At 55.3% G+C, this 17,748-nt stretch overlaps 1 protein-coding gene across 1 annotated transcript in view; it reads right to left on the reverse strand.

The window, feature by feature from the left end:
* ZSWIM5 (zinc finger SWIM-type containing 5) overlaps window positions 1-6,952 on the reverse strand; it is a 99,358-nt gene extending 92,406 nt beyond the window's left edge. Inside the window, exon 1 of the mRNA XM_082003031.1 lies at window positions 6,247-6,952. Coding sequence (XP_081859157.1) covers window positions 6,247-6,937 — 691 coding nt within the window. The 5' untranslated portion in view covers window positions 6,938-6,952. The remainder of the gene's footprint in view (window positions 1-6,246) is intronic.
* Between the last annotated feature and the right edge of the window lie 10,796 nt (window positions 6,953-17,748).

Raw genomic sequence — 17,748 nt, forward strand, 5'->3', positions numbered from 1 at the left:
GCACTTACTAACGTAGCCAGGGTTTGGTGTCTTTGAGTTTTTGTTTTCACTGGAAAACAGATCAATTCTATTGATGCCGATGCTGGAGAAAGCCAAGACTCAGCAGAGGCAGGAACCAGTTACTCAGAGGAACCGCTTTCCTCCCCTTCTCTCACCCCCTGAAGACCAGGAACATGACAACCCTGTGACGCAACCCCTTCAAGACACCTTCGGTGTAAGGTAAGACATACTAGAAGCTCATTTTAATACCCTCAGCTATTCCACACCTCCGGCTCCTTGCAAAACAAAGTCACCACCAGCAGGCATAGAATGGGGAGGTCGATGGAGAAACACAGGTTTCAACCATCACTTGCCTCCTGCTGAGCAAAGCCAGGAGAGGACTCCGGCACCGTCCTTCCCAGGTCCCCAGCAGATCTCACCCACAGCCCCACCAGAAGAAACGAGCAGCGGGAAGAGATGGGGGAGGAAGCAAAGGCTCCTTTCCCATCACCTCGCCCAGGACCTTACGCAAGGTCTGCTCCTTGGAGAGTGGCCAGAGGAACAGAAATCAGCACCTCGCACCCCTGGGAGAAAGAGCAACACCCCTACATCTCCAGAAGATCCTCCATCTTTAAGCATGAAGCATCGTCATGCAGCAACAAACCTTGGCCCAGGTCCTCCTCCAGGGCTAGGTTCACGTACACGCCAAGGAAACACGTAAGCCCACAAACTCTTTCCTCCACCCTAATGCTACCAAGATTATTTCTTTTTTTAGTATATATATTTCCAAAGAAAGTTAAATGCTGACACACCACAAGAGACTATAGAGCTGTCGAACAGACGAGCTCATTTAAGTTTTCCAAAAGTCCTATCTGAGGTTAGAGGGACTAATCATAAAACATCTAACATCAAAGCGAGCGTCAAATAACAGCAAAGCACATTCCCTCGCACAAAGCTTCAGAAACAAAGCACGCAGGCACATGTGGTTTATGTTACTGCAGTTTTAGCACAGTTAAGTATTTCCTAAAAGATTCCCTCTAGATGTGAGCAAAATTAAAATCTGCTGTAAGCAACGTGCGTGTTGGAAGCAGCGAACGCCAGTGTCTCACCTGGGCTAAGCTTTATAAAAGCACAGGTAAACTGAGACCAAACTCCTATTGCCTCCTCAAGCCAGAAATCAGGACTTGTCACACTTTCTCTCTGAAAAACACTTCAAACCTATTTATTCTTAAAGCCAAAACTAAATATTTAATTTCTTGTGCTTTATTTTTCAGGACTCCAGCCCCTTTACGCTAGCATTGTTTTGCCTGGACTAATGAACCACCCAGTTAAAGACATCCCAGCTTCAGAAGGTCTGTTTATACTCCTAAAAAAACCAGACAACTCAAAAGCCAATAAATAAATCTGCTAAGAAAAAAAGTTAAGATTCCAGCTGTCAAAGCTTTCCTAGCTCTCCCTGCACAACCAGCAAGAAACTCTGGTGGTTTTCCTCATCTCCAATTCCAGTTTCTATAATACAGTCCAGAACATGCTCAAGAAATATCTCACCTATGAGGGAGCAGCACTAAACAGATCATAAGTTTTAATGCCTAATAATCCTTTGTTTTAATTATATATGTTAAGAAAAACACAATTAGAAACATAAAGGCCTTAATGTACATCTAAAGTGTTCAACAGTTTCCATCATGATAGGGCTAATGAACCTCTGTCGGCCCCTTTTATGTGGTTTAAAGTATTTTAATATACACAGCAGGATAAAGTAATCTACCCGTAAAGAAAAATAAAGTAAAAACTAATTAGCAAATTGGAAACATGCTGTACAACAACCACCCCACCCAAAAACTGAAGAGGATACAGAAAAATTAAACTCCTTTAGCAGCACCCTGACACGGGACACTGGGTTTCAACATGAAAAAAACACACCACCATACATTTCATGACCCAATTTGGTCCTTCCAAACCTGCTCCTGCTGGAAACAGCCTTAAACCTAGCCCCAGGAGGAGACTGATCTTTACATAAAACAAAAGCAACCACAACTGGCCCTAGAGAGCCCCATCAAAGTGTTTTCCCCAAAATAAACAATTCTATAAAGCAGCACACCACTTAGGCTTTAAAAACAACGGGATACAAATTTAGACTCTGCCCCGTACCACGTCACAGGGGAAGAAAACCAAATGCTTGCCTAAAAGCGAGCATTTTGGGGCAGGGGGGCGCAAATCTAGAAAACCTAATTTCCCAAAACCTAAATGTAGTTTTGGGAAAAAAACCCAGAAGTAGTTTCAATCACGTTAAGAGCATAGGAACCCATCGGTATTTTTACCTCTGAAGCTGCATTTCAACAGGCACCATTACAAATATACACCAACAGAAGCCGAAAACCATGGTGTAACAACAAGCTCCCAAATCAAAACTCCTCCAACTAAAACGCCAAAGGCATTTACAGGTATCAGGTCTAGCTTAACCTCTGCCCAGGCAGCAGGCTGTTGAAGCAGGGTCAGAAAACCCCCAGCGCCCGGATGTCCAGCTTCGTCACTGGACTAGGACCCACGGGAAGGCACCCAGGGCTGACCTGCAAAGCAGCAGCTAAAATACTCAGCATTAACTGTAGGTTTGGGGGGGGAAACAAAAAAACCCCACACAAAAAAAGCCCCACCAACAAACAACACACAAAACAGGCTCCCTCCACAGGTTCACAAAGCTAGCGCGGTTTAAAGCCCTGCTTCATTGTTACTCTAACAGTAAAAGTAAATTCTGCCTATGTACCTATGGCTGGACCGCATACCTCCCCACCAGCGCACAAAGGCTTATCTGCGGGTAAGGAGCACACACCGTATCGGTTCCTAAGTGGCTGGTTACGACGCAAAGAACACCACAAAGCTCGATGCTTCCTCTCACAGGTAATCGCAAGAGCAATGAAAAAGGAAAATTCCCACCCAAAACTGCCACAGACACTCGCCCACCCATCAGCAGCCACGACAACTCGAGGGCAAACCGTATTCTACCGTACTGGGGAGGGCAGGCGAGAAACATGGATTTGTTTTGCCAGATGACAGCCTGCTGTCAAAATCCACCAAAGGTCTTTTCTCTCTCCAAAAACCCAAGAGATAATGGCGTAAAAACTTTTGTTCATAAATATTTATGCGAGTGAACTTGTTAAAAATTAACCGCCGACGTTGAAGGTTTTGTATCCTCTAGGATTCCCGGCATGCAGTGCAGTTGCATGCTTTATATTAAGCCTGGCATTTCTGCATTCCTTTCCTGCATGCTTTTGTCATTTGTCTAAAAATTAAAAGGAAAAAAAACCCACACACCACACACACACAAAGACAGGATCTGTACACATAATAATAAAGCAGTTTTTAAGAAGACAAAGATGCCTGTGTTCAACATCCAAGATCTTTCTTTGAGCAGGGAGGGGAAAAAAAAAAAAAATCAATTTAATGACTCCAGTGAGATCAGGGTTTAAGCCTCGTTTAAGTTTTACTAAGCATGAAGGAATTATTGGTTGATAATGTGGCATATATGGTTTTTTTCAGACCTGCAGCTTTGTAAGCACGAGGGAGCTGGAGCCCGAAGCAGTTTGTCCCCATGAGTACAACCCCTCACCCCTTCACACCATCTTCCATCTCCAGAAGACCATTCCCCTTGGATTTTGGCTTTCAATTTTTCAAAGAAATTTTTCCAACCACAGGGAGAAGGAATTTCATGCCCGTACTGTCCTTATTTTTTCACAGGTCTGAGTCAGAAACACAACTGTACAAACATCTGATCTTTATTAACAGCAAATCTCAACTGTGCAAACCTCAGGTCGCGACGCCGGGAGCTGGCGGTGTCCATTAAAGAGATCCGTGGAGGGGAACAGTAGCTTTGATTTAGCGCTGGTGAGCATCAAGTAAGCCAGGATTGGGTTTTTTATTTTTTTCCAAGACATAATGGTTCCCATATAAGCCGACAACCAAGTTCCTATCTTAATTGCAAACACACACACGCAGCCACAAAGTGTCTGCGTCTCCGGCGGCTGGAGCTCTTCCACCTCACCTTCCAGCAGCATCCGCAGGATGGATGTGGAAAGTTGGCAGAGGACATCTCAGCTATGCCTCCTGTCCACCCCGGATAAACACGCAGCCCTCCACAGCCTTTGGTTTGATGTAAGTCTTCCTCCTCTGGTTCAGGGCTGCTCTGGGGCCAAAAACAGAGGTGCCCGACCCCCAGCACCAACCCACTGCGTCCCAAGAGGAGCCACACTACAGCCAAGACCCAAATCCCACCGCTCCGAAGGCAATCTCCCACGGCGAGCAACCCGCGCGCCCCTTTCGGGCTGTGAAAACAAGAGATAAATCACCCGCCGACTTTGCGGCGAGCGCTTCCAGAACATGCTGCTTCATCTAAAAAGCTGACGGTTTGGAGGACAATGGGCGCAAGCTCCGATTTCAAAGCTGGGGAGATGGTTTAGACTTGTCAGGGGATATGAAACGCCAGAGCCGGGGCCATCCTCTGGCTTGCCCAAAGCAGCAGCGGGAAGCGCAGGGAGATGGGGCACGCGCGATGCCGGATGCCGGCGCTGGACGTCACTTTGGGATGGGGCCGCTCTGCATGTCCCACACGCACCTGATCCCGGTGCTCACCCAGATCCTTCGCAGCATTGGCTAAAACCTTGTCACAGCCACATTTCAAAGAGAAATAGATTTTTAAAAAATAAATAAAAAAATTCCTTTGTACAGAACTAGCCCTGGTTTTAGGCAACCATGACCTCTGTCTCCCACTCCCACGCCAGCTGCTCACTGCATCCACGCCTCGGTGGATGCATCTCCCACAGTAAAGTATTTCCCCTCCACCTCTAATTTTAAAGTTCCCACAGAGCTACTCCTCTCCTTCTAGAAAAAATTATTCCGTTTTGAGTTTCCAAGTGTTTTAAACAGACTTAGAATAATTAATAATCTTAACGCAGCCCTTACAAAATATTAATTCACTCAAAAAAAGGGTATAATCATATCCTCAGAGAAAAACCTTTTGTGCTACAGGAATTCTCACTGCATATCCTCAAAAGGTGGAAGAATTCTGCTGCTGCCTCCTATTTTCACATCTCAAATGGAAAAATGTTTTGATAACGCTCCTCTGAATGTAAACTGTACCAAATGGGATTTTTTTTTTTTAAACTGTTTTTTTTCCCCCAAAAGGAAGGAGAGCTCTTTAAATAAACACAGCCGAACTAACCGCTCCTTACAACAAAAACCACCCTCCCTCCGCTCATTCACGCCATACCCTGGCACAAGATGAATTTACATTTCGCATTTGCAAAACAAATTCGAGCCTAATGTCATTTTGATAGGAACGCGCCTTTCAATCACTTCCAATAACAACACATTTTGCGTAAAACCCCACAATTTCGTTCTCTTTAAATACATCCAGCTATAAGGCGGGTTTGGGATGGGGACAGGGACGAGAAGGGGGGGGGGGGCGGACACGACACCATTCCCCCTCCGCCAGCGCACACAAAAGCCACCTGCCCGTGGAGAGGAGACACGACGCCGCTATTCCCGCCATCATGCCCACGGCCCCTCCGCCACCGAAGGAGAAGGCCACCCATCCCCGAAAGGCGCGTCGCGCCACGACGCCCGTGGGACCCACCCCACTCGTGTCACAGCCCACTCGCTCCCTTCCTCTGCCACCGGTCGGATGAGGGTGCCCGTGCAGGGGGCTGGGGAGGGGAATGCGGGGGGCAGATGCCCCCCGCCCCCCCGAGATTTTCCAAGGGGGAAAAGCCCCCGACGGAGAAGACAAAGGCAAACGCTCATAGCTGCTGTGGAGAGGTGCGTTATGTTTATAAATCCATCTCCCGGTGGAAAGGCCAGGACGCGCGTGGAAGCCTGGGTGTGGGTCCTCAAGGCTGAGAGAGACCCACGCAGCGGGGCGGGGGCTGCGTGTTCTCCACAAATTCCCCACAGGCGCTTGGGCGGGGGGGGAGGGGAGGCTGGTTTTATTTTCCCACTCGCAAGGGGCTGGATGGACGGCGGGAGCTGCCCGTGACACCCGGGCACACACACCTCGCCGGGGGCACTCCCACCCCCCAGCCCTCCCACCGCCCAAAGCCGGCGCCCTCCCAGCGGAGCACGGGGCGGTCCCTGCCCCCGGGGCAGGATTTTCCTGTCAAACCACAACCGCGCCAGACAAAAGGCTGAAGCGGTCGGAGGGGATGGCGGCGGCCGGGGGGGTTGGACGGCGGACGGACGGAGACAAGCTCCCAGGGGCCCCGTCTCGGCACTCACCGACTTGCAGCACGTTGTCCACCGCGCCGGTCTCCAGCAGGCGGATGCCGCGGCGGAAGGGCAGCCCCTCGCCCTGCGGCGGGGCGGCGGGGGCGGCGGCGGGAGCGGCGGGCGGCGGCGGGCCGGCGGCGGGGCTCTCCTCGCCGGCGGGGGCGGGGGCAGCGGCGGGTCCCCCCGCGGCGGCGCTGGCGGGGGATGCGGCGGCGGCGGCGCGGCCGGGCTGGAAGCTGGAGTACATGCAGATCTGCCGCTCGCTGCGGGGGAAGCTCCAGTAGACGATGCGGCGCTGGACGGGCTCGGGGATGCGCTGGAAGCGGCCCTCCACCCGCTCGAAGGCCCAGCTCCCCGCCACCCGCTTGGCCGCCGCGTCCAGCAGCGACTCGGGCTGCAGCAGGCTGCCCGCCCCGCCGCCGCCGCCCCCCGGCCCCGCCGCCGCCGTCCCTGCCGCCGCCGCCGCCGTCCCCGCCGCCGCCGCCGCCGTCCCCGCCGCGGGGCAGCAGCCGGCCAGAGCCGGGGGGGCCCCGCTGGCCCCCGCGCCAGGCCCCGCGCCGGTCCCTGCGGCCCCGGGACGGGGGTGAGCGGCCCCGGTGCCCCCCGCCGGGCAGGCCCGGGAGCACAAGCGCTTGGGGCCCGGGGCGCCGGCGGGCAGCGGCGGGCGGAGCAGCTCCTCTCCCTCTCCTCCCTCCGCCATAGCTGCGACCGACTGAGCCGGGCGAGGGGAGGAGAGACGGCGAGGAGGAGGAGGGTGGGGGGATGGGGGCGGAGACTGGAAGGGGTGGTCCCGTCGGCCGGGAGCCGGCCCCTGCCGGGGCGGTACGTTCCGCACCCCCCCGCTCCGACGCCCACCTGCCGGGGTGCCGGGGGGCCCGGCCGCGCGGGGCGGGGGTGGCCCCGGGGGACCGCCCCGGTGCCCTCCTGGCTGTGTCTCCAGGCCGGGGGGGGGGCGGTGCACGGGACGCACGGAGGTCTCTGCGGCCCCCGTGGCCGCAGGGCGGGGAGCGGGAACGCCCCGCGGCTGCCGGCCCCACGGCGCGGGGGGGGGGCGAGCGAAGCGGCCTGCGCACAGGGGCACGGCGGGGCTGGGCACGGCACCGCTCCCCGGACGGGCACGGCGGGATCCGGGGCCCTGCTGCGAGCCTGGGCCCTGCGGCACCCGGCCTCAGTGCCCAGCCTAACCCAAGGCCCAGCCTAACCCACAAGTCACCTTTGGGTTTATACCGGGTAGCAGAGCAAGCAGCAGCACCCTACCCTTCAGCGGGCGTCGGGGTTTGCTTTTTCTTTTAAAGCCCTGTAGTAAAGATGCTCATCCTACACGTCAGTGCGGCATCCTCGGGTGCAGAGAAAATACCGGGGCCTGTGGCACACCTGGCCTTTGGCAGAGGCAATGAAACACCCACAGGGCTGATGCCCAGGGAGCTCTGCTCTGCTTTTCGGTGGGGTTGCATTAAAGCGAGGTCCCTCAGCGCATACTGCCTGAGTCAGCACCCCAAAATTCAGGGAAGCAGACTCCTCATCAGCCTCTGCTTCAGTGGAGGGTGATGGCAGCACCCCTGGGACCAGCACAGCGTGGGGCTGATGGGGAGAGCACTGCTGCCCTGCTGGGGCTGGTTACTTTGCTGCCATGTCTGGCAGGACCCCGTCCCAGGATTTTTGGTGGTTTTGGTTTTGGTTTTTTTTTATTTCCTCAGAAATACATTCCCATTCTTTTGTCCTGTCTAATTTGAAGTGACAAATCTCTGAGGGAGAGCAGAACTCACAGACCTTGGAGTTTGGGTTTCTTACTCTGTTTTTCTCAGCGCTTTGAGAATCTAAACCCAATTCCTTTCTATCTGCAGTTCAGTCACATCTAGACCATTACTGGTCTCTTGTTGCAGAGATCTCCTATTTACTCTTACTGACAGAGCAAGAGTACATTTCCTGGAATAACAGGGCGATGCAATTAGGGAACAGGAAATAATTATGCACCTTTGCTATGCCACGAGGTACCTCCAAGCCCAAGGTCTCCTTTGCAGGACTCAGAGGGAAGGAATTAGATCTCAGGCAGGTAATGAGAGCAGGCAGAGCTGCTGCAGTGAGAGAGCTCCATTTTAGAGAATAAGCCACATGCTAATCGATGAAGGTCAGGAAGAGGTTTTCCTTGAAGGCTGAGGTGTTCCTTGCTGCCGCTGGTCTTGTTCAAGATAATCAGTGCTAATCTGCGGCAGGGCCTGGCCTCGGGCAGCAGCTACGCACCGATTTGTTTACGTTTTCCCCAGGAATCACGTCCCCATTTCTTTAACCCCAAAGGGCATTTCGCTCTCTGCAAGGGATTTGTTGCGACAGGGAGCACTCGTGAGTACGTTGCGCAGCTGCCGGCATGTTGCGCATCACCTCTGCTCGCTGTGGCGGCAGCAGGACCTGGGGCCACGAGAAGGGCTTGGTCCACCTCTGCCCCCTCCCTGGCTGCACAGAGGGACCTCAAGAGGCCACCCCAAAGCACCGTCCTGCCCCAAGGAAGAGCAAGCCTTCCCAGCAGAGACCAGTCCAACAGAATCTTAAGCGATTCGGATGATGACAGAGGCTGCGGGCTCCAGGGTTACAGCAGCCCGACTGCCTGGGAGTTTCTGCCGGTGCCCGTGTCTCCTCGCAGCCGCCGGTTCTGCTCAGGCAGGGGGTGAGCCTGCAGGAGAGCTGGGACGCAGCACCCCAGCTTGTCTGGTCCCTCTGTCACCAGTCTCTGCAGAGCTCACCTAGTGACAACCTTGAGTGTCCTTACTTACGTCGTCCCCAGACGGTGCCGATAAAGAGGATTTTAGACTTCGGCCCAAGCAGGGATGTTACTCATTCCAACGAGATGACTTTTCACTGCAGAAAACATATAATCCAGACTCAAATCAAAGCAAGGTCAGTGCAGTGGCTGGCTGGCCTGTCTCCGGGGGGTTAGCATGTTATTTCAAAGACAAATCAATCTATTTTTCCTCTCCCTCTTCATCTGAACATTTGTTGCTCCCCATTCCTCTCCACCTCTCCCCATCCCTTTCATTAGTGCCTTGAATTTTGCAAGGGGGGAGCTCTCCTCCTCCCAGAGAACATGGACAGACCTCTTCTCCCCGGGGAAGGATGCAAAATGTCAGCCTCCCGCCCAGCCCCTGATGCTGCTCATTCAGAGTCTGGAACCAGGTACATCAATAATTCACCACACGCTTTCCTGAGCCCGGCCATTTGCCGAGCCTCTACCACCGGCAGCCCCAGTTCCCCTTCCGGCTTCAAGGCTGTTTGGTCGGGGTCTGCCCGTGCTGTGACCCACCGAGTCCAGCCCTTATGGCCTGAGTGCTGGTGTTACTCACAAGTGCCGATTTTTCATGCTGGCCCCAGAAAGCATTTTATCTCGAGTCCCTAGCTAGAAAATTTACTGACCAAAGAGGCTGGAGCCCCCATGACTCTACCCAGCAGTTGGGCAGCACTGCAGTCCAATACCATGGGAAATTCTTTGGGTGCCAGCTCAGTCAGACGTCCAGCTTTAAGTTGCAGGTGCTGTAGGGCAAGAAATCTGCTTTCCTCTTGCTAGAAACTAAATTCAAGAGCTCCAACAAAGAGAGAGGAAAAGGATCCTGCTGGGTTGTTCTCTGCGGGTTTGCTGGCACCTGCGCTTTGTTTTGTGGCAGACAAGGTCAGCGCTGGTAGGTACCACCTCTCAGCCCAAGGAGATGCCACCTCCTTGGCCGCTCCCACCTGCACACCTTTATGTAGCTGCTCTCTCCCCACCGTGCCCAAACCCCACACCCAGCAGAAAGACTGGCTTTCCCTGGGCATCTTCCCCTCTCTCGGATGCTCCTGGGCCTCTTTGGCATCGCTTTGACTCCGAACTCTGAATGTTGTGCCCTCGCTAATGTGGGTAACACTGTCTGAGCCTTGCAGAGAAGACAGCAGAGCTTTGCAAGACCCAGTGAGCACCAAGAAAGTCCTCTGATGACACATGAAGATATACAAGAGCAGCAAAAGCTTTACGGCCAACTAACGATGGGAAAGGAGCTAGACAGCAGAGTGCGGGTGGCTACTGAGCTCCTGCTCTGGCCACTCAGATGATTTGCTGCTCTGAAGGAGCTGAAGCCAGGCTTAGCAGCAGCCAAGCTCCCTGCTACAGCTGCCAGCCCTAGGCACTTGGAAGCGTGGTGGTTTCTGCCTTTCCTGTGTTGTTGCTGCTGTTCAGAGCAGAGGCAGGAAGGAAGGGACATGGGGAGTAACGCAGCCTGCAGCTCCCCTGCCTTAGCGCACTCAGGAGCAGAGGGATCTATTGCCCAGGATAGTTATTCCTGTGGATCCGACGTCCAGGAAAGGGCAGAGAGCGTTGCCTTATGAAATATTTGGCTTTGCAAGCAAGAGGACCCATACTTTGGTTTGGTTGCCTGTAGACTTAAGGCCCAGTTTTAAGTTCCCCGGTGCCTAGTAAAGTCCGTAACAAAGCGTAAGTTTGAGCTGGAGCTTTCTGTCATCAAACTGTTTGAATCCCCCATGGATTCTCCACTGACTCATTAGCACAGGGTTATTGCTGACCTCCTCTTTCAGCGGGGACTCTAATAAAGTTGCTTTTCGCTGGCCAGCCACATATTTTATGAAACATTCTAGAACTGACAAACTCAGGATCCTCCTTCAGGTGTGATTGCAACGGTCCGAGCACTCAAAAGAGAAATGCAAGGACTGAAAGTACCATCTCTCGTCTCCAAGCACAGTCTGAATTCAAAGATCGGGTGCAGGATGGCTGCTCTCACCCTCGCTTTGGCGCAGGAACAGCTCTGCTTGCCTGTGTGTCCCTGCATCTGCTCAGGGACAAGTCAGTTTAAAGCAGGGGATGCTCAGAGTCCTGCCACTTCTCTGCTCTTCGGCCACTGCCAAAGGGGACAGCAATCCCCGAGAAAAACCTCAGGCCACCTCTGATCCATGATCAAAGATGCCTGCACCCACCACTTTGCCATGCTCTCCCCGTGGCACCCCGTGGCACATCGCCTCTGCCTGCCGCGCACCGCAGGCACCAGGAGCTCGGGCCTGGCAGGGCTGGGGGTCCTGGAGGACCTTGAGCTGGCAAGCCCCGCCGTGGGGATGGGGTCTGTGGGGCAGGATGGGGGTTGGGAGGCTCCTTTGTACGGTGAGAGGGGACACCCAGGAGCAGAGGGGCAGGAGGAACAAGGAGATGGGCTGGGGCAGCAGCGAGGAGGGGAGAAAAATGGAGCAAGGTGCTCAGGACTGGGCAGACGCAGACTCTTCCTTGCACCCAACCAGAGGGTTAGGGCTGTCGGGAGCTGTTGTTCCTTCTCTCCCACACACAACATTACATCTCTGCCTTGCCAGGGCTGTCTTCTGCCAGCCCCCGTAAGATTAGCGAAGTCTGAGCCTCTGCCTTGCCCCGGGGATTGCTGCGTCCTTCCAGCAAACGCATTTGCTGTGCAGGCCAGCAATTAAGCACGGAGGAGCTGCTGGGCAAAGACCCTCGGCTTCCAGGAGAAATGGTCGCCTCCCCAGCGTGGACTCTAAAAGCACAGAGCGCTCCAGAAAGCTACTCAGCCCTGCACCGGAGAGCGGCGTCCATCCTGGTCGGCCTGGCAGCCGCGGGGCTGAGCTCAGCAGAAAGCAGCCCCCCGGCCGATCGCCCCTCTCAGCCGCTGAAGCTCCCTCCCCTTAATTAGAGATGCTTAAATAGCCGGGAATCATTTTGCAGGCTACAAGAGCATGAACAAACGACGGCAAAGCGAGGCGTAAACAACGCTCCTGTCAGCCTTTTGCATCAGGTCTTCCCTGGCTTCAGAGACGCAAGCGAGTTGCAGGGTCCGGCCGGGTGGAAAGCCGGAGTCAGGCCAGGACTGGGGCTCATCCCGCCGCCCTCCCTCACCCAGGGTCCCGCTCCTCTTCCCTGCGCAGAGAACCGACGGTAGGTTACAGGACAGGCCCTTTCGTCCCAGCCTTTTACCCTCTGCATTTAACACGCTTTGCAAATGGTAATGAAAATGTAAATAACGCTGGGTGGGGAGCGGTCTTCTGGGGGAGGAGAGATAAATTAAACCTGTGGGAAACAACAGACTGATCCAACTTCACTTTTTCAGGAAGAAAGAAAAAGATCTTCAATGGAGAGAAGATAACACGTAGCTTCGGTGAGCTAAAAACCAACGGAGAAGAGGCTGAAAGCTGGACAAATCCAGACTCAAAGAGAAGCTACACAATCCTAGCGACGGAGCGTAATTAACAGCGGAACGTCTCGGGCGAAGGCAGGAAACCCGGGCACGGCCGCCGGCCCGGCCGGGAGAGGCTCCCGCGGGCTGGGCAGACCTTGCAATGGGCGCACAAGGCACGGCTGATTGGCTGGGAGGTTACAATGCCGCGTGGCTGATTGGCTGAGGGGCTACAGTGCCCTGTGGCTGATTGTCTAGGAGGTTACAATGCCCTGTGGCTGATTGGCTGAGAGGTTACAATGTCCTGTGGCTGATTGGTTGGGAGGTTACAATGCTCTGTGGCTGATTGGCTGAGAGGCTGCAATGCTGCATGGCTACTTGGTTGCGAAGCTACAGTGCCACGGGGCTGATTGGCTGCTTGGTCGCCTCTTGGATGCTAGTTGGCTGTGTGGCCTTATTGCTGTGTGCTGATTGGCTGGGTGACTAGGGGAAAAAAAACTAATAAAAAAACAGTTTTGATGAAAATCAAATCATTCCCATTTATAATATTTCTCCTTGTGCCTGGGACTGCTGGTCGTTACCACTGGCTGCACCACTTTGCCAGCCCTACCGAGCTGCGGTGCCTCAGGCGCCGCTGGGCCCATCGCTGTCACAGCTGCCATCGTCCCAGGCCACGCTCAGCAGCGGGTGTCACGAGCCAGGTTTCAGACGCCCGGTCTGGGTCATTCCTTACCATCCATTTCAACAATTTATTCCAAAGCCATTTCCACGGGCACATCCATGTGGAAAAAAAAAAAGCTCCAGCCTGGGACCTCTTCCATAGTAAAAAACAATGAACACCCTTAACTCGGCTTTGCTTTTACAGCTTTATCAGGGCTCTCACAGCAGCTGGGGAGCTGCCCACCCCAAGCTCAGGATTGATGTCTTCTAGGCGTTACGGTGCTCACTCTCAGAGGCTGTTCCATGGGTTCGTCCTCTTCCTCCAGCTCCTTTATGAGGCAGTCAGGTATACTCCCCATGATGGATGCTCATGTACCTGAACGCTCAGAGAGCCCATGGGGACCCACTCGTGAGGCCAGACCCCAGCGCTGCCCTCGATGTGAGTTGGTCGGGGCACGGTGGGATGAGGAGAGGTTGCACCACGCTAACCTTCCCTTTAACAGCTCACCCATCCCAGCTCCCCTCCAGGACAGTGCGTCCTCACACATCGGTCCGTGCGTAGGAGCTGGCAGCAGATGGCGAAGCTTTGGCAGAGGCGCCGGCAATCCCCGCGCAAGGTTGTGCCGCTTGAAGCCACCCAAGGCAAGAGCAGGACACAGCAGATCAGCGCTGCACCATGGGTGGGCTGGAAACAAAGCGTTGCACCCAGCTCATCTTGAGGAGAAACAGATGGAGGGAAACACAGCAAATCTCCCCTTGCGTGGCAGCAAAAAAGGGGTAGCTTGCTAGCTGCTCTCTTGGAGAGAGGTCAAGAGGAGACGAGCCTGAATTTTAGCAAAGCTCCTATGAATGCGGGGACCAGCATGGGATTCAGTCTCAGCCCTGGGCATTTGCTCCGTGCTGCAAAGCCATGTGTGTTAAGCTGGTGAGATTTGTCTCTCCTGGGGTGCTGGCTGGGCTTTGCCTGCTCACACTGGGCTTCATTCAACCCCCAGATCAAAACCATAAATAACAGAAGCAAACTGTTCCCTCCATGCCACCGTCCATCGACGGTGAGCAAAGGTAGGGACTAGAAACAAGCGGCATGGAGAAATGGCTGTTTTGTTCTTGCACAGCGATGGCTGGACCATGCTGGGTGGACAGAGAGAGGAGGTGATGCCACGCAAAGCTGCACCACGGCGGCACTGAGAGACCTGTGCCCGGCTGAGAGCCTTGATGGCTCATGGGGCCAGGGCTCCAGTTCTGCCTCCCCCAAACCTCTCTGGGCCCACCAGGAGGGAGGGAAGGAGCTGGGATGGGTCTGTTGCAAGGCAGCAAATGGCTGGGGAGAGACTTGGAGACCTTTAGAGGAGAGAGGTTACAGGGGAAGCAACAGCAGAGGCGAACCTGTTGAATGCACCTTTGCCCAAAAGCCAGAGAGGTGCCTCCACCCTCTGTCCCTGGGGACTGCTTTGGGGTGACTCTGCTCTCCCTCTGCCAGCAGACGGAAGACAGGGAATGCCAAGCAATGGGGCTTTGAAGCCCCAGGGACTTGGCTCCATCCGACTGGTGGCCTCCTGCCCAGCCAGGACCCTTGATGTGATGCTGGGGAGGGAGGCAGGAATGAACGAGGCCGGTATCTGACGCACTTCCTCAGCCCCATCTTCGCCAGTCGCCAGCACTGGTGGCCATGCAGGCGAGATGAGTCACCAGGGCTGGCTGGTTTCTGCAGCTGTTTCTCTGCTCTGTCCCATCTCCTTGGGCAACGCTACACGGAGATGAGTCTCGACCTACTCACCAGGGACATCAGCAAGTTGGCCAAAGCCCGGGATGATCTCTCCAGCCCTCATTCCCCAGCTCCTAACCCACGATGGAGGTATGTGGCTGCCATCCCCGAGCAGCAGCATTCACCCTCACCCCATTGAATCAAGAGGGCCCCGGCTGGGCTGGACTTGAGGGACAGAAATGCAGCCGCCTGCATTTATTTTGCCTAACAACAGTGATCTCTCTGTATATTTTCATTCTGTTTTCCTAGGCTCAGCTGCCTCCTCAATGAAATGTTTCCAAAGCAGCCTGGCTTGGCGGCACGCCAGCCCCGGCTGCCAGATGAATGGGAGGAGGAGGAGGGATCCATTCCTCTTCTTGACACAGCATCGCTGCACAAGAGGCCTCTGTTGACATTAGGACTGGCTGTTCCCCCTCTCCTGAGAGGCTCTGCCCGGCCCCCGGCTGGAGCAGCGTGCAGGGCCAAGGCAGCAGGCTGCGTGTGATGTGGGACTGGGGTCTGTCCTTCTCCGGGGTGATGGCACAGACACCACGGTATCACGGCCCAGCGCTGCCAGGACCTGATGTCAGCCCCAGTTTCTTTCCCTGGACCCTCCCCTGCTGAGCCAGCCCCCCCCCCGACAGCTGAGCACTCCTTGGGGCTCTCTGACTCCTACTAACAGCATCACTCCCCGAGACGTCAGCGATGTCCCCCAAAACATTTCTCCTCCGCCCCGCTCGGAGCAAAGCTCTCCCTCAGCACCGCAGGAGTGCAGACACCAACACAGCTTGTGCAGAGCTCCAGATCTCCGGCACCTTTCAGGGAGAAGCGATGCCACAAGGGAGCCCAAGAACAGTACCCCCAAACCCTTTAGGCCTTTGGACAACAGTATATGGAGCAGCATCAGCTTCACCCTAAACCCTGGCCACTACTCAGACATGCAGGACTTCACCAAACAGTGCCACAGCTCTTTCCCATGCCTCAATTCCTCTACCCAAAGCAAAAGAGCAACCCAAGTCTTCAGGGGTGGAAATACATCTTCTGGAGGTAGCCAAACGGTAGCAGTGAAGCACAGTGCCACTGGGCTGCCCACCCAGCACCAGACGTGAACCCTCTCTCTGCCACTGCTAATTGCAGGGCTGGTCATCAGCAAGCGAATGCAAACCTGTGTGTGTCCCACTCATCACAATGTCACCTCCTTGCCAGGGACACCTAAAGGAGCTGTGCAAGGAAAAGGCTGTGGGATTTAGCAAAAGGGCTGAGGAAGCATCAGAAGGCAAAAGAAAGAGATAAAAGTCATCACTTTCCTTCCAGTCTGCACCTCTCTCCCCTGGCATCTCCTGCTGGTGGCCCGCACCCAGCCACTGCAAGCCGAGGACCAGAGGCTGCGTCAGAGCAGCACCCAGCAGCACGCCGCGGGGACACAGACTGCTCCCACCAGCCGTGGTGGGGAGAGAGCTCTGCCTGGATCTGGTGGAAAAGAGGCCAGCCATGCATCGATAAGATGAATTAGTTGTCTCAGCAGCACCAGCAAAATGAGCGAGAGCAGTGGAGCCCGTGAGGCCCGGCCTGCTTTGTTTCAATTACAGCAGCTGCCAGAAGAAAAAGATAACCTCGATATTGATGGCAGGAGCAGCAGACAGAGGTGCCCTTGTGGGCTGCTGGGAGCAGGTAGAGGAGGAAGGGGGAGGAGGAGGAGGAGGGAGGGAGCAAGAGAGATGGAGGAGGGGGAGCAGGGTCTCAGCCAGCACCCATGGGAGAGCCTGGCTGGCGTCCCTGGGCTGGTGAGAAAGACCCACCTGATCCCGTTGCCCTCATCCCCACGAGGAACAGCTCCTCTTCACCCTGGCTCTTGCCCCCGTCACTGGCCAGAGCATCCTCCCGCAGAGACAGGGCAGAGGGGTGCAGCCTCCCAGGATGGGGGCCAGAGATTCAGCTCAGAGCATCGTCAGCGGGACACGCACCCCAGCATGGCACCGCATAATGCTGAGCAGAAAAAAACTTTGCTTTTTGCTCCCCACTCAGGCTCTGGGGCCCAGAGAGGAGATGGAGAGTCCAGGGGAGGGCTTGAGTGGGGCTGTGTGGGATGATGGATGGAGCTGGAGTGAAGGGCCATGGGGCTGAGACAGGCATGGGGGTGACCTGGGGTGCAGGCAGGCACGGCTGCCTGCCAGGGATGCAGCACCCAGTTGTTTGAGGGCTGGGCAGCCCCCAGCACTGTGCGTGCAATGGGGACCAGGCTGGGCACTGGGGACAAGATGCCCAAGATGACCTTAGACTGCATGTGGGAACTTCAGCCCCATGACAGCAGCTCACGGCAGGCACCCCAACATCACACCTACAAGCCAGAGATCGAGGTGCCAAGCCAAACTTCCTCCTGGCAGCACAGGGTTAATGTCCTGCCCTGGGAGGGGACTAAGCCCTGGGTTCACATCCTGGCAGGAGTAACCAGAAGGCATGAAGAGTTGGGGTCTCTTTGGTCATCAACACCTTTACCGCCCGTTCTCCGCACAGGGGAATGCTTTATGGGGTCCATATGCAGCCCCAGGTGTGCCAAAGAGAAACACCCAGGGGAGCCCCGTGCTGAGCCAGCCCCCCACCCTCTCTGGGGAAGGGGCACCAGAGGCCAGGCTGAGCAGGGTTCGCTTCACAGAGGTTTTATTCGTACTCTGGACATCTGCATCGCCCTCCGAACTCGCTTCTCCCCCAGGAGAGACACCAGGATCCTCACCCCCGTCCTCCCAGGGCTGAGCCCTGCATACAGCCCCTAGGTCTCCAAGAGGGGACAAGGCCACCATCTTGCGGCCACCCATCACCACTGCACATACCCTTGTGCAAGGCCTGGAGGGTCCCCAGGATGTGACCGCTATGGGGCTACAGGGTTTAGACCATGGGGAGCTGTGACCTCCCACCATTCCTTGTGCCTCCATCCCCTGGGATCACGTCCTGCAGGGCACC

This window comes from Phaethon aethereus (genome assembly GCF_964289735.1).
Source record: "Phaethon aethereus genome assembly, chromosome: 8".
NCBI classification, from domain to species: Eukaryota; Metazoa; Chordata; class Aves; order Phaethontiformes; family Phaethontidae; genus Phaethon; species Phaethon aethereus.